The 16,121-nt window shown below is 38.2% G+C and overlaps 1 protein-coding gene across 2 annotated transcripts in view; it reads left to right on the top strand.

The window, feature by feature from the left end:
• The window catches only part of arhgap20b (Rho GTPase activating protein 20b), a 44,144-nt gene that overhangs the window by 3,712 nt on the left and 24,311 nt on the right, over positions 1 to 16,121 (top strand). For both annotated transcript variants that reach the window (XM_016288240.1, XM_016288238.1), the window contains 8 exons: positions 5,138 to 5,205; positions 9,751 to 9,888; positions 9,994 to 10,140; positions 12,419 to 12,460; positions 12,642 to 12,732; positions 12,904 to 12,981; positions 13,291 to 13,357; positions 15,230 to 15,397. In XM_016288240.1, coding sequence (XP_016143726.1) covers positions 5,138 to 5,205; positions 9,751 to 9,888; positions 9,994 to 10,140; positions 12,419 to 12,460; positions 12,642 to 12,732; positions 12,904 to 12,981; positions 13,291 to 13,357; positions 15,230 to 15,397 — 799 coding nt within the window. The remainder of the gene's footprint in view (positions 1 to 5,137; positions 5,206 to 9,750; positions 9,889 to 9,993; positions 10,141 to 12,418; positions 12,461 to 12,641; positions 12,733 to 12,903; positions 12,982 to 13,290; positions 13,358 to 15,229; positions 15,398 to 16,121) is intronic.

Below are 16,121 nucleotides of genomic sequence, written 5' to 3'. Positions count from 1 at the left end.
AAATGTTATATATATATATATATATATATATATATATATATATATATATAGGCCTATATGTGTATGTATATATATATAAAACATTACAATATAACATTTCTGTAATCTATATAACCTACCAGTCAACAGTTTTTGAACAGTAAGATTTTTAATGTTTTATAAAGAAGTCTCTTCTGCTCACTCATATTTGATCCAAAGTACAGCAAAAGCAGTAATGTTGTGAAATATTTTTACTATTTAAAATAACTGCTTTCTATTTGAATATATTTTAAAATGATTGCTGTGATCAAAGCTGAATTTTCAGCATCAGAATCAGAATATCAGAATGATTTCTGAAGGATTAGTGTGATTGGAGTAATGATGCAAGAAATTTTGCTTTGAAATCACTATAAATTACATTTTAAAATATATTCAAATAGAAAACAGTTATTTGAAATAGCCTAGTAAAAATATTTAAAAATGTTACTGTTTTGCTGTACTTTGGAACAAATAAATGCAGGCTTAGTGAACAGAAGAGACTTCTTTAAAAAAACATGAACAATCTTACTGTTCAAAAAATTTTGACTGGTAGTGTATTGTCAACTTTAATTTTTCTCTAATTTCTAGCTTTTAATTGGCTTAGAAATCAGATAACTGCTGGACAATAACCAATAATAATGATTTGCTTATATATTACAAACACTTTTTTTAATCACATAAGGCAGAATAGTTTCTATACTGTAATAAATGCTATGTCAGTTAGCATTTGTTCATATACTTTATTTATTACCTGGAGATGACTTGACAAATACAAATAAACCATAATGTCAATCCCATACCATACCGCAATCGTATGTTTAAAGTCTTCATGTTTCCAAACGTTTCTGTTTTTCTGAAAACAACTGTTTTCATACAGCAATAGCTGGACGCTTTTGTCCATATTAGGAATTTCCTCATACGACTTTCTGCGGGAGAGTGCTCTCCGGCTTCGAGTATGAATGAAACATACACTGCACGGAGTGTTTAGCGCTTCGTGATGTTCATCTTGCCTTATTCTGGGTCCGAATAAAACATCAGATCATGCACAGACTATCCTGTCTCTTTGAATATTTATTCACACCGGCTCTTGAAAACCTCTATGCGAACACACTTGCCCGAAAAAGTGCGGGGGACAAATTTACATGATATTAAATGTGGGGGGGACACAGGTTTACAAGTTTTTCAAGTTTTTCCACGTTTTCCTGCGTTTTTCAATCAACTTCTTGACTTTTGCCCACTTATGAACAACACATTTTCGTACACGATAAAACCTCCTTGTGGTTTCTCGGTTTGGCCAATTTAAGCATCCATAAACAACGCAAAACACTGGCATTTTGAGTTTCTGCTAGTGATTTCAATGGAGAGAAAAATCACTTCCTGCCCTCCAGCTGCATTTCGCGCGTCATCAGTGACGTCATGTGCAAACAACCTATTGCCGTCAAAGCCACGGCCCCTGAACGCATTTACGCTCACAGACCAGAGACAACATTACTACAATAGGCTACATCAGCTGTTCCCAATTCCAGCCCATGTTCCGAAGTGAAGTAAACTTCAACAGATTTCCCCTGCTCAGGGAGTAGGGAGCAATGAACACTGTGTAGGGATCATATCGATCGGAACACAGTTCATGCACGTAGCTTACTTCGAAACGAGCTGGCGCGAGGACTGGATTAACCGCTGGGCTACATCATGTGTCATTCACCGGTGAGAAATCTTTAAAAGTACTACAATACCAGAAAGGAAGATCAGATTGTTGATGTTTGCCTGCCATCCTCGCTCTGTCTGCAGTCTGCACAGTGTGCGTGAACGCGCTGATGACGTATCCTGTCTGCGCGAACAGGGTGCGCAGAGGTATGCTAATACATACTCGGATCAAGCATTTTGATTGGACGAACATTTCTTGATCCTACGCCTTCCACAGAATATTTAAATACAGACAAATACATTTAGACCACTTAACTGAATGATTGCTATCGGGATGTGAAGTGACTTTCAACCAGCATAACAAAAAATGTTTCTGAAGACAATCACCTATTGCACCTTTAACCATGGTATTTGTACAACTGTGGTTATACAAATGGTAATCAATACAACAACAACAACAAAATACATGGTTACTTTTCGTTTTTTTGCGGTAATTTTGGCATTGTTGGGGTTCTCCCGTTGAGGTCTGTACTTGCATTTCTGTATTTGGTTGTGTTATGAGCATTTGCAGCGCGTTTCTGTATATCAGAATCAGAATCAGAATGAGCTTTATTGCCAGGTATGTTTACACATACGAGGAATTTGTTTTAGTGACAGAAGCTTCCACAGTGTAACAGAATGACAGTGACAGAACAAAAAAACACAGATAATAAAAATAAGAAATAAAAAATAGAACAAGTAAAATAAGGAATACAAAATATACAAATCGACAATTGTATGTACAGGTATAGAACAATAGACAGTTGTATGTACAGGTATATTATGTGCAAATTGAAATGTAGACTGAGTATGTGTGTTAGATTAATAAGTGTATGAGTGAATAAATAGTGTGTGTTTCACAGTTATTGTCAAGTGTTCATGAGATGGATGACCTGAGGGAAGAAACTGTTCCTGTGTCTGGCCGTTCTGGTGCTCAATGCTCTGTAGCGTTGATCAGATGGCAACAGTTCAAAGAGGGAGTGTGCTGGATGTGAGGGGTCCATAGTGATTTTGCCAGCCCTTTTGCTCACTCTGGATGAGTACAGTTCTTGAAGAGAAGGGAGGGTTGTACCAATGATTCGCTCAGCAGTCCGGACTACCCTCTGTAGTCTTCTGAGGTCAGATTTGGTAGCTGAGCTGAACCAGACAGTTATAGAAGTGCAGAGGACAGATTCAATGATGGCGGAGTAGAACTGTTTCAGCAGCTCCTATGACAGGTTGAACTTCCTCAGCTGGCGAAGGAAGTACAACCTCTGCTGGGCCTTTTTAACAATGAAGTCTATGTGAGTGTCCCACTTCAGGTCCTGAGAGATTGTGGTGCCCAGGAACCTGAATGACTCCACTGCAGTCACAGTGCTGTCCATGATGGTGAGTGCAGGGGGGTTTCTCCTGAAGTCCACGGTCATCTCCACAGTTTTGAGTGAGTTGAGCTCCAGGTTGTTGAGACAGCACCAGACAGCCAGCTCTTTAACCTCCTGACTGTAAGCAGACTCGTCACCGTCCTGAATGAGGCCGATGAGTGTGGTGTCGTCTACAAACTGGAGGAGCTTGACAGAGGGGTCTTTAGAGGTGCAGTGGGGAGAGGACGCAGCCCTGAGGAGCTCCAGTGCTGATCGTACGGGTGCTGGATGTGTATTTTCCCAGCCTCACTAGCTGCTGTCTGTCTGTCAGGAAGCTGTTGATCCACTGACAAATGGAGGTGGGCACGGAGAGCTGAGATAGTTTGAGCAGGAGGAGGTTTGGGATGATAGTGTTAAAGGCCGAGCTGAAGTCCACGAACAGGATCCACACATAAGTCCCTGGTCTGTCTAGATGTTGCAGAACATAATGCAGTCCCATGTTGACTGCATCATCCACAGACCTGTTTGCTCTGTAGGCAAACTGAAGAGGATCCAGCAAGGGTCCAGTGATGTCCTTCAGGTGGGCCAGCACCAGTTTTTCAAAAGACTTCATGACCACAGATGTTAGATCCACAGGCCTGTAGTCATTAAGTCCTGTAATTTTGGATTTCTTTTTGACGGGATGATGGTGGAGCGTTTACATTTACATTTAGTCATTTAGCAGACGCTTTTATCCAAAGCGACTTACAATTGGGGGATACATAAAGCGATTCTTCTTAAGAGAGGCAAACAGACACAAGAAGTGGTTGTAATACCAAGTTATTAGACATTGTTCAAATAAGTACAAGCTAGAAAGAGAAGGAATAAATAAAGAGAGTTTTTTTTTATTTTTATTTTTTTTATGATGAAGTCAAGTAGCTTCGAAAGAGATGAGTTTTCAGCTGTCGCTTAGGTTTAGCTGATTTCAGTTTCTGCCTGTAGGTCGGTATAAGATGAACCAGATAGTGATCAGAGAGCCCCAAAGCTGCCCGTGGAACAGAGTGATGTGCATTCTTTATTGTGGTATAACAGTGATCCAATATATTACTGTCTCTGGTGGGACATGTGATGTGCTGTCTGTATTTTGGCAGTTCACGGGAGAGATTTGCTTTATTAAAGTCCCCGAGAATGATTAAAACAGTGTCCGGGTGTTGTTGTTCTGTCTCTGTGATCTGATCAGCGAGTTTCTGTAAAGCGGAGCTCACGTGCACTTGCGGAAGAATGTACACACTTACGAGAATGAACGAGTGAAACTCCCGCGGCGAGTAGAAAGGCTTACAGTTAATGAAGAGCACTTCTAGATCTGAACAGCACATCTTCTTTAACACAGCTACATCTGTACACCACCTCTCACTGATGTAAAAGCATGTCCCGCCGCCGCGTGATTTCGCCGTTGATTCTGCGTCGCGGTCCGCTCTGAACAGCTGAAAGGAGGTTCGCCAGATGGATGCTAGGCAACGGCGTTCTGAATCTGCGCTCTCTCTGAGCTTCACGAGTGCGCCGGCTCTCATCCCCCGTCTGCTCGTCCTGAAGTGCTTGATCAGCGCCGCAGCTCCCCCGACTACAATGTCCAGCAACACATCAGAATAATCGAAAACCGGTGAAATATCGGGTGGTGTGTACTTCCGAATGTCCAGCAATTTGTCTCTGGTGAAACTGATTGCAGGGATATAACTAAAGACAGGACAAACTAACAAAAACATAAAAACAACTGCGGAGCATGCCACGGAGGCAGCCATCAGCGTCGGCGCCATCGCGAAGGAGAATTTGGTTGTGTTGTGAGCATTTGCAGCGCATTTCTTTATTTGTTTGTCTTGTGAATATTTGCAGGGGTTGTTTTTATTTGTTTGTTTGTGTTGTGAGCATTTGCAGCGTGTTTTTGTGTTTGATTGTGTTGCGAGTATTAATTTGCTGGTGATTTTTCTATTTGCATGAGTTTTCTGAAGTTCTCAGCATGTTGAGCTCCCTCGGCCACCGTAATTATGTGATATATGTGAGTTTGATGATTTTGTGATGTGTATAACCGGTGTGCAAATGTGTGGGTTTTTAATATGCAGAAAATGAAGTCCACAATACCAAGAAGAAAAACCGCTGTTATTAAAGCTTTCAGCAAAACCAGACAAAGGTACGCACAAACACACACACATACATATTCCCAAAAATACACACATACCCGATTGCATTTTTTTTTAAATGGGCATTTAGAATTGATAATGAATGCAAAAAGTCAAGTCAAGTCACCTTTATTTATATAGAGCTTTTAACAATACAGATTGTGTCAAAGCAACTGTACAGCATTAAATAGGAAAATAGTATGTCAATAATGCAAAATGACAATAGTAAACACTCGATTTTCAGTAGTTCATCATTGAATTCAGTGATGTCATCATCCAGCTCAGTTCAGTTTAAGTAGTATCTGTGCAATCAAGTCAACGATATCGCTGGAAATTAAGTGTCCCCAACTAAGCAAGCCAGAGGCGGGGCAAGGAACCAAAACTCCATCGGTGACAGAATGGAGAAAAAACCTTGGGAGAAGCCAGGCTCAGTCAGGGGGCCAGTTCAGTTCAGACCAGCAGTTCAATTCCAGGCTGCAGCAAAGTCACATTGTGCAGAGGACTCAACTGGTTCCTGTGGTCTTGTCCTGGTGGCCGTCTAGGAGACAAGGTCTTCACTGGGGAAGACCAGTTGTCCTGATCTCCACTGACATTCAGGACTGTAGAGGTCCTCTCTAGGTGCTGATCCACCATCTGGGCTGGATATGTACTGGATCCGGGTGACTGCAGTGACCATCTGATCTGGATACAGACTGAATCTGGTGGCTATGGTGGCCTCAGAATAAGAAAGAAACAGACTAATATTAGCGTAGATGCCATTCTTCTAACAATGTAGCAAGTACATCGGGTGTTATGGGAAGTGTTTCCGGTTCCGGTTGTCCACACGCACACACACACACACACCCACACATCTCATTTTTCTTTCCCTGTGCCACTGGTTCCTCCTTCTTCAGACTTTAACTGATTCCAAGCAGAAAATCAAAATGCCTCTTTTGGCACTTTGTTCCTCACTGAATATCTGATCTGTGTGTGTGTCAGAGCTTCATTGAATCAAACATAATCACTTGCTCGGCATGTCTTTCAAAAATAACTTTATATCACAAAGTTCACAGTGTCAGAGATGTTTCTGACTTTGGTGGAAACTGGCTACATGTCTAACCTTTAAAGGCTCAATTTGTAAAATAATGGATTATTATTTTTTATAAGTCTAGGGCTGTGTGTGTCTATGTCTGGTCCAGTCTGGTCAATTTGATCCAAAGAAAAAATAGTTTTTCATGCTTTAAAAATAAATATAAAATCTAGTGAGGTTTATTCCCAAATAAGTCTTATTATCGTAACACAAATTTGTTTCTAAAGCAGATGTATATTGTTGAAGGATATATACTAGTGCAAACCAAGACAAAAATACTTAAAGGGAATTTTTTTTAATTTATTTTTTTATTCACACTGTAAAGCACGCTCGCACACACTCACACTGGCTGCTTATATCTGACCAATCCCTTGGTATTGGCTAGAGGACACACTCTGCCTTATATAGGCAGGAATGCAACAACAGACACACACACATTAACAAGAAAGCTGGCAACGTGCGTCATTCACATTACAAGCAAGAAGAGAGATAGAGGCAAGATGCCAAGACAAAAGGATGACTAAATACAACACAAAGAAATAATACTTTTATTTTAATCTACTTATTTGTATCTAGTGTCAGAAATCTATTAGTTTGGAATACGAATTTTCTGGAAGATAACCAGTTAATCTCGTAGATAAACTAGAAATATGCAGCACACGTCTGCAGGTTTACTTGTTTCTGCAGCTGCAATCAACACCTTTTGTCATGAATCTGTGATTCATGACAAAAGTGATATGATCCAGGCTGAATTATAGCATTTATCAGGAGAAATATTTGTCGTAAAATTACTGGGCTGCAGGTTAGATGAAAGCATATAAGGCATATGAAAGCGAAACAGGCTGGAGTTGAAGTGTTCATGTGTAGAATTATGTCAAATTGACTTGTAGAAAATGCATTGAATGCATATTTACATTTATATGCCATCTTTTCCCCAGATATGTTATACTTTATACGCCAGATTTACTTATGACAAATGAGTTTTCATATGGATGATTGATAACTCTATAATTTATACTTGTCTTGCAGTAGAAGTTACAGGCTCACTTGAAACTTAAACAGGAACACCAATACAGGAACAGGTGTTTTCTTCACTAATGTAATATTCAGCTCGTTGTCGTGGCAATGAAGTACACAGGTTCTGTAGGGAGAGGTTATCCTTCAGCGAAAATGGTTTCTTTATGCTCAAAATAAAAAAACATTTCTGAATGCGCCTACGTGCTCAGAATATTACAGCTTTTCTGCACCAAGTAAACCTTGTCTCATGTAAGCCTTTCACAAACCTTTTTACACTTTAGCTGTTTAGATTAGGAAGTATTCCATCAATGATTATCAAGGAATGCATAAAACATGTAAACATTATTATTAATATTTTGCAGTCTGTTTTAATCCCAGTTCAAGGGAAATGCAGTATTTGTATGTACTGTAAATAGAGAGATCAAACTCTGCATCCCTTTCCAACATGAAAGAATATCTTCTATACAAGGACAAACTGAATAAAACATTATCACATAAACAAATGGCATGTTTTATTTAATATATTTAATAATATGCTCACAAGATATAATAATATAATAACATCAGTCACAAGAGCAACACTACTGTTAGGTAAAGAAAGAAATACATTTTGTTAAAAAAATAACATTGCAGACTTTACCTCGAGAAACATACTGTAATATAAAAATGCGTAACTGCATTTCATAAGCATCATGACCTGTGATCTTTGTAATATGTAAGGGCTCATGTACAGACATTCTTTGATGTGAAGTGGTTTACTGCTGTTTATGCTTTAGTGAATTAAGCCAGTAATTAAACTTCACACTGTTCCTGTTAGTAGTGTGAAAACCATCTGTTCTCTTTATTGTGATGATTATATATGGAGAAAGCGATCAAAAATCATTCTCTTTATAATCTCTGCAGACGTCGTTAGATCTGCGTGAGTGTTAGTGAATTGATTTCTGTATTTTCACTAAAACTCCTGTTATAATCACAGCTGCTCAAGGAATCTCTTATTTTCAGTGTTTCACTGTTGTAGGTATGGTGAAAGTATTCATGAGATTGTAGAAATCCCAATGCAATGAGGAGATCACTGCATTGGGTGCTCAGTAGATATTACTTTGTTTGGCTACAGTGCAGCGCTGCAAACCTTGATACAGCGGGAGTCTGAATAAAATGCTATCCACGTTTTTCTTCCCATAAGAGTGGGCATGGCCATTTGTAAATTCTATGGGTCTAGCTTCCGGTCTCATCTGCGTCCAGCTACTTTTAGCTGTATAATTCAGCTCGTTTTGCTGCTTGATATTGAAAATTGGTGTGTCTTACCATATTATTTGAATGTATTATCTTGATTATGAACACACTGGTTTGTAGTGCAAACAGTTTTACCGTTTACTGCATGTTGTTATTCTTCTCATTATTTCCCTATAGCGGCAAATGAACCGGAAGTCTTGCCCATAGGAGCATTGAAGAAAAAGGTGGATAATCAGCTTTTTTCACATTTGACCCTTCGCAAAGACCCGCCCCCCCCCTTAGTTACTGTTGCTATGTCCGACAAGCCATGGCGCTCTCATGTCACCCACAATGTTCTCATATAGTGAAAAATACATTGCGGAGCAGAGACGACACTGACCATGCACTGACAGATAAGACCAAGCCTATTTTTGGTATGAATGTGTCAGCTTTCAAATTTCGTAAGAAATTCAAACAATAAATACCATTTTGTGGCTCTTTAATGTCTCTCGTTATAGCGCGAAATAAACATCAATGAACATCAGAAGGTATCTTGTTTTAACCGCGTAAAGAAGTCAGTACACCATTTTTCAAGTTCAAGTCCACTGACATTAATCTACTCTCTTGTCCGGTTTGTTTTTTGGACAAAAATGGCAGATTCAGCGTTATGACTGGTCAGATCACCTGTCAATCAAACTCCCTGTGAAGGGTCAAATAGCAAATCTTGGCGGCTGTTATTGTAAAATCACAGTAAAATTTTTCGAGAGAGTTCCATATAGGATGTTCATTTCAGAAAAAAAAGATTATAAATCGCACCCCAAGCAACATTATAAAATTATTAAAATAATGTATTTCACCACCTCTTTAAAGAGAATAGTTAGTGATGTTTTTTTTTAGCAAGCTGATAATAGTGAGGAGAAAATACAACACACATACTAGTACTCAACTGTTCTTGAAGGCATACATGTTACTAGGGAGGAGAGACATTTGTTTTTAAACAAAATACTATATATATAGATTTGGGTTTGCTGTTAAAATCAAGGGATGTCAATAAAACCAAAAATATGATAAATTGCTTATCTCATGATTTTTACCAGTAGCGCAGTGACACAAAATTCAGTTTATTTATAATTTTTTTTTGCATTCCACATATTTAATAATCTAAAATAAAAGTCAGTATGGTAACTTTTGACATTTCTGTATGAAAATGAATGTTCCTCATCGCTATTGTGATTTTAACCTGTTCACTCTTCTGCAGTGAAGAGTATGGGGCATGCAATGTATCTCAAAATGCAGTGCTGTTGATGGAAGCCCATGCTCACCTTTCCATCGGCTTGCAGTCAAGAGAGAGACTTCTGCTGCTTTTCACAGATTCGCTCATCATCGCCAAAACTAAGTATGTTTCAGTGGGTGTGAATATGTCTATTAATATGTACGAAATGTAAGACATCTGTCTCTCTAAGAGTGGATGTGTATGCATTGTGTGTGTTTCATGTTACAGGTCTCTGTATCTAAAGCTGAAGGCTCGTGTTAGCCTCTCGGACATATGGCTGGCATCATGTGTCCACTGCATCACAGACAGAAAGCTCGCCTCCAAGAACTCATTTGTGATTGGCTGGCCGACCACCAACTATGTCGTCACTTACAGGTAGTCTTTGAAAAACAATTTAAATAGGACATAAATGTCAAACATCTGAGATCTTGGCATACCAAACCAGACTGATATGGTCATTGTATGTCATTCAGACAAACGGCACTGAAAAATTCTAAACTGTTTATGAGTTTGAGATGAAGCAGCCCTTCTTAAAAAAAAAATAAGAAATATTCTGCAGTGGAAGGGAAGGGATAATGGATGTGTTAAAGCTTTAGGCACTTCAAGTGTGCTGAGGAAAATAATTAAATTGAGATCCACCCACTCAACTGCTACTGATTTGATCTTAAAACACTGTGTGATAAGGTGCAGCTTTTCTCATGTGAAGTTTAGATTATCTGGTATAAATGCACACAGGCGCTCTCTTTCAAGCTCAGTTCGGCACGCTGTCCTTCACATTGCTAATTCGACTTCTTATTAACCTAATTTTTAAGTCCTTAATTTGACATTGTTGTAGAGATAAAAGTAGGTCGAAACCCTTGAAATGGGAAGCACAAAGTATGCTGCAAATTACAGCATAAAAAAACAAGATTGAGTATGCTATTAGTTATTTAATATCACAAAGACGGTGTAGTGATGACCTTTTTGATTGTTCCTCTAATGTATACTGCCTCAAATACTATACGGCATAGTGAACAAATTATGTAGTAATAAAAAGATTCTGGGGACGGATTTTTAAAAAAAATAACACTGTAACACCTGTCAGCATGTGTTCATCATGAAACTAATATCAGATAGACAGGAAAGAAAGTCTCATGTGCAATTGTTTGACAGCGTTCACTGTGACGTCGAAAACCCATAACATAAGGTTTTAACCTCCTCAAGATAGGGTATCCAGTGAATGCATAAAAACCAGAATGTGGGATCTAGACAAGAAAAGAATGAGTCTGGTGAGTGAGATTAAAAGGATTTCTATCTTTTATTCCACATATAAATTCAAGTACATGAACAAAGGGTACATACAAAGGGCCACTTCAAGGAAGTCATTTTAGTATGGTGATGTGAAATGAATGGTGAGCCCTCACGATTAGTTTTGAAGCTAGCATTCATTTTAAAGCTAGAATTTGACTTAATGTGTAAACAAGAAGTTGTTTTGTTTTGTTTAATATACAACATTACACACATTTTTGTTATGCATTTCATACGAAGATTAAATAAGTAGGTAGGTAGTAGTAGGTATAGTAGATATGTTTGGTAAATGTGATTACCTACAGTGTCCACGGATGAGTATAGTTTTATAAGACTGAGAGCAGAGAAAGAACACACACACACACTATACAAAGCAATTGTAAAAACGTAATTACAAAATGCATATTTATGTGTAACAACTGTTTTAACCGCAGTAATAATAGCTTCATGTTGCAAGAGCACAGTGCCGCATTGTCCTGGGAACGTTGTAGGTGAAGATCATTAGGAAATTACATTTCATTGTTCCTTTTGCCTAGTTTGGTCCAATCTACATTATGAGACACCTTTGGCCTGCTCCTTCCAAAGTGTTAATTTCAAGGGCTCTGCCTTTCAGAGTGAGTAAGGTATAGAGATGGTCACTTCTGATTGGAATTTGCCCAACAATCCATAAATGCACAGAACAAATCCTCACACACGTAATTTACAAATGCATGGACCCGAAGGGAAAACTGAATCACAGCCATTTTCAGAACTGTATGCACTGTATGTCAATTCACCAGTACAATTTAGATCTATCTACAAAAGTGAAGAATACGAAGTTTTTGAAAGGTGACATTACTTTGCACAAGATTACTGGGAGCTGGGGAGGTCAGCTGATGTGAGAGAGAAAAGAGATTCTATGACACATACACATGCTTTCAAAAGAAAATGACAAGCAACAAGTATAGAATCATGCTTGTTCACTTTTGCTTTTAGGACTGTTTGAGGGGAGTGTTTTTTTGTCATCGTTTTGCCATTGTGCTGTTTACAATATGTCCTCCATAGGCTGGAGTGATGTTGATGTTTGTCATGATTATTTATTTTGTGAAACAAAAAAGATGTAATGTAATATGAAACACACGTCTACATGGATGTAAGATTGGACCAAATAGTGAAATGAGTCACAAGCTCTACAAACCTATATCACATGCAAACCACACTCATGAGTATCAGACCTCAGTGCCATTGGTTATTATCTTATCATTCAGATGCATCTATCTGAAAATCTCTTTAGCATGTAAATTTCAAGCACTTTGTGAATGGGAAAATTGAAATGAAATCTAACCCTCTCTCTCTCTCTCTTTATACCTGTCCTCCCAAACCTAAGCTCATCCGAAGCAAAGGAAAGATGGTTACATGCTCTTCAGTGGTAAGGAAATTAAAAAACAAATCAAAAGATCACATCCATAACCTTCTATAATGCATCACAATAAGAGTTTCCTTTCAAAATGTAGGTGTTCCAGCTGTGATTTCTGTTGTCAATTTTCTTGACTGTTCCATGACTTTGTATCTGTGACAAGCTTTTGCATTTGTTGTTGTTTGTTCTTCAGGCACACCTGCAGAGCCAGGCAAAAAGTCTTGCCAAATGCCATTCTTCTCTACGTCTTGCTGATTTGCCGTCCAGATGACAACAGCTCAGCGGTACACAAACGCTTTTTTAATTTAATTTGGAGCCGAGCCACTCCCAGTCCTCTGAGAACTAAATTAATGTCTCTGTTTACAAGTGGAAGCTATTTGTACTCTAGCCTGAAGCTTTTCATTGTGAGTTGATGCTCAATGTTTTTGCTTGTTTACATGCTGTTGGCTGTTAAGACCATTGCTGTGGCAGTGGACGTGGGCACGACCGCAGAAAATGTGGTTCAGTACATCATACAGCAGTGCAAACTATTGGTAAGTGATCCTTAAAAGCCTCTCGTTGAGAGTGTAGTGTAATATATGCTATTTATCCTCTTTAAAGCACAGCTGAGTACAAGGGACACATGCTTTTTCTTTGCCCCTGATATCATCTTGTATCTTGGTGTATTTGACTACCTGGCCAGGCAATGTGGTTCTATAATTGTATGTACATCATTCAGTTGCTCTCTGACCCGTAACTCTATATTGTGCCAAGTTTGTCCATTGGCATTTCCTGTGTTTGATAACAGCCACTTCCTCTTTCCTGTCTCTTTCCAAAACATAATGACAACTTCCTGTGTGTAGGGTGAAGTCTCTGACTACCAGCTGTGTGTAAACTATGAGAAAGAAGAGGAAACATACCCCCTTATTGGTGATCACACACACACACACACACACACACACATCAACTTAATCTAAATAGGGACATTGCATATAGACAATTTATAGCTAGTTATAGATACTTTAAACTAACTTGTGAAAGATTCTGTCAGGTTTAGCTTACTATTTTTTGGCTACACTTTATTTTAAGGTGTCCTTGTTACAGTGTAATTATACATTTAAGTAATGAGTAATATTAATTAACTGCATGCATTTACTATATGGTTAGGGTTAGGATTAGGGTTACTTGCATGTAATTATACATAATTTATTGTTATTATAATAGTAAGTACATGTAACAGATGTAACAAGGACACCTTAAAATGAAGTGTTACCCTATTTTCTGTCCCCAAAATATTAAGTACAGTAGGTACACACACAAACATACATACAGTATGAAGATACTTTTTAAAGCAATTGTGAACTCATGGTAGATCAGGGGTGGCAAACTAATCTTAGTTTTTTTTTGGATTGGTAAACATGTTTCCTTATGTGTGCCAATTTTTTAATTTGTACCCATGCAGGGTTCAACAAATTTCATTCACCAGAGGCCTTTAGATTACATATAAAATTGATAATTAGGGAACAACTATTCAATCTAATAGTATGAATAAGCCATCTAAACCGAACATTACTACAAAGTTTAGCCTAAAAAATATGTATAGTTTATTTTAATTACAAGGCATGCTTCTCAGACAAACTCAGCATCAAATAAATATATCATCATGGTTGAGAAAAATGCAGAACTGAAGAATTTCCTCCCTTTCAGTCCATGACTTGGGATCTGAATTTAATTGTCTGTCTGTCTGCCATCAACATTCAGAGTTTGTCTTGACAAACTTTGCATTTCTTTTGTGAAATTCACTTTTTGCTTAGAATATTTTCTGTCTCTCTCTGTTGTTGTTATGCCCCCCAAAATTTTGTTTTTAGTTTGCCAGTTGTGTCTCTTACAGTCAGTCTAGTTTCAGCTATTTACAGATGTCATGCATAATTAAAAGAGTATTTACAACGTTTTTCTGTGGCTAAAATGGTATATTATACCCCAGCATTCCTGCACACCTACATAGGAAAAATGATTTGGAAAATAAAGGAATGTTTTTTTTTTATGAATATATCATACTGGTATAATGTTTTAAGAATTACTTGATGTTTTGTTCCTCAGATATTCTCACATCTTGGTTGAAATCCTCTGTGGGATGTGATTGCAAGGTTTCTTTAAAAGCTCTGAGCTGTGATGAAACTCTCCGTTCATTGACAACTCTGTGATGAAAGACTAGGAATTATAGAAAAAAAGGCTTTATTATTCCCAAGAGAGATAGAAAACAGTCTGTATGAACTACTATTGATGAATTCTCTGCACTCACCCAGGTCATATGTATGCAAGTAAGGTTTATTGTATGAGACAACAGGATATGAGAGATTTAGGATCAGATAACAGAATCCAAAACTCAATTAAACTTTCTCTATGTCTGCCTGTTTCTCTCTATGTTGTAATAGGGCAACCTCAGGATAATTCTCCCCAAATACCAACTGTAAACATTCACATACACACACAAGCTGATCTTCACTGTCTAAATATTAATCTGAAATCTGCATTTCCAGTAGAAGGTTGCACGCTAATCCATATGTCGTATTTTTATACAGATTTTGTGCTAGTTATAGAGGAATCAGAAAACAAACCAATAACTATTCTCAATGTCACAATGCTTTATGCTTGCTTTTTTCAAGCATATACAGAATGAAATATGTTAGCAATAAGGTAAACACAATAATACTTTTTTTTGGCCCCTGCACTGTTCTTTGAAAATGAAATCTCCTGCAATCTAAAATACCAATTTCCTGTCTCCATTTTTGTCTCTTCTAGGCCATGAGCTACCATTCTTCATCCTGCATCACTCCCTGAGAAGTCAACAAGACCATCTGCACATGCCCAGTGAGCCCCTGCAGGAGGTGTTTAGTTCTGGCCAGCAGACAGAGGCCACTCCCAAGACCCCTCACTTCACCCTAAAACCCAGAACACATACTCCTAGGGGTGAGTGCATTTGTCACCAAAATAATGCATGTGGCTAGCTCAATAAAACTTTATAATTTCATCAAATGTGTAGTAAGACTAGTGCCTTTCGTGAGGGTCTGTTATCTATGGGGTTCTCGAAAGTATGTGGCTGTCCAAAGGCCACTAGTAGTAACAAAATCTACTTACTTTTGCTGCACCTTATCTGCTCAAGAGAAATTTGTGGAATTTGTGGAGCTGTGAGTACTGTACTGTTATTGGTAGTTGAAGGCTAAATGTTTTTTACATTAGAAGGGACAGGGGACATGTGGACCTTTGTGATTTGAACTGCTGAACTTTCTGCTGAGGTCTGCAGGTGCAGATTCGGTGTGTAATAGTAGTGAGAGGCTGGGCAAACTGACACATAGCCTGTATCTTACAAACTTACAAAAAGTTTCATGAGTCGAAATTCCATTCTCATAGATGCTTACTTCTTTTGTTTATTATTTTGTTTATATTACACTTAGATATAAGCCGTAGGTCACTAACAAGCTACACAATATTGCGTTCTTAAATGGCAATGAATCACCTGCGATTTTGAAAGCGATATTGTGTAGCTTGTCAGTGAACTACGGCTCTGTGTAGTAAATGCCGCTCCATCTGAAAGCACGTGCTGGACATTTACTACTAATCACAGAACCGGCTTTACTGATGAGATGAGCATGAAAATCACATTTGATTATTTGCACAGCTCTAATATATATTG

The sequence above is a fragment of the Sinocyclocheilus grahami genome, unplaced genomic scaffold, assembly GCF_001515645.1.
Source record: "Sinocyclocheilus grahami isolate Dianchi unplaced genomic scaffold, SAMN03320097.WGS_v1.1 scaffold230.1, whole genome shotgun sequence".
NCBI lineage: Eukaryota > Metazoa > Chordata > Actinopteri > Cypriniformes > Cyprinidae > Sinocyclocheilus > Sinocyclocheilus grahami.
The sequence above is the reverse complement of the archived record's forward strand: the minus strand, read 5'-3'. Positions and strand labels throughout refer to the sequence as shown.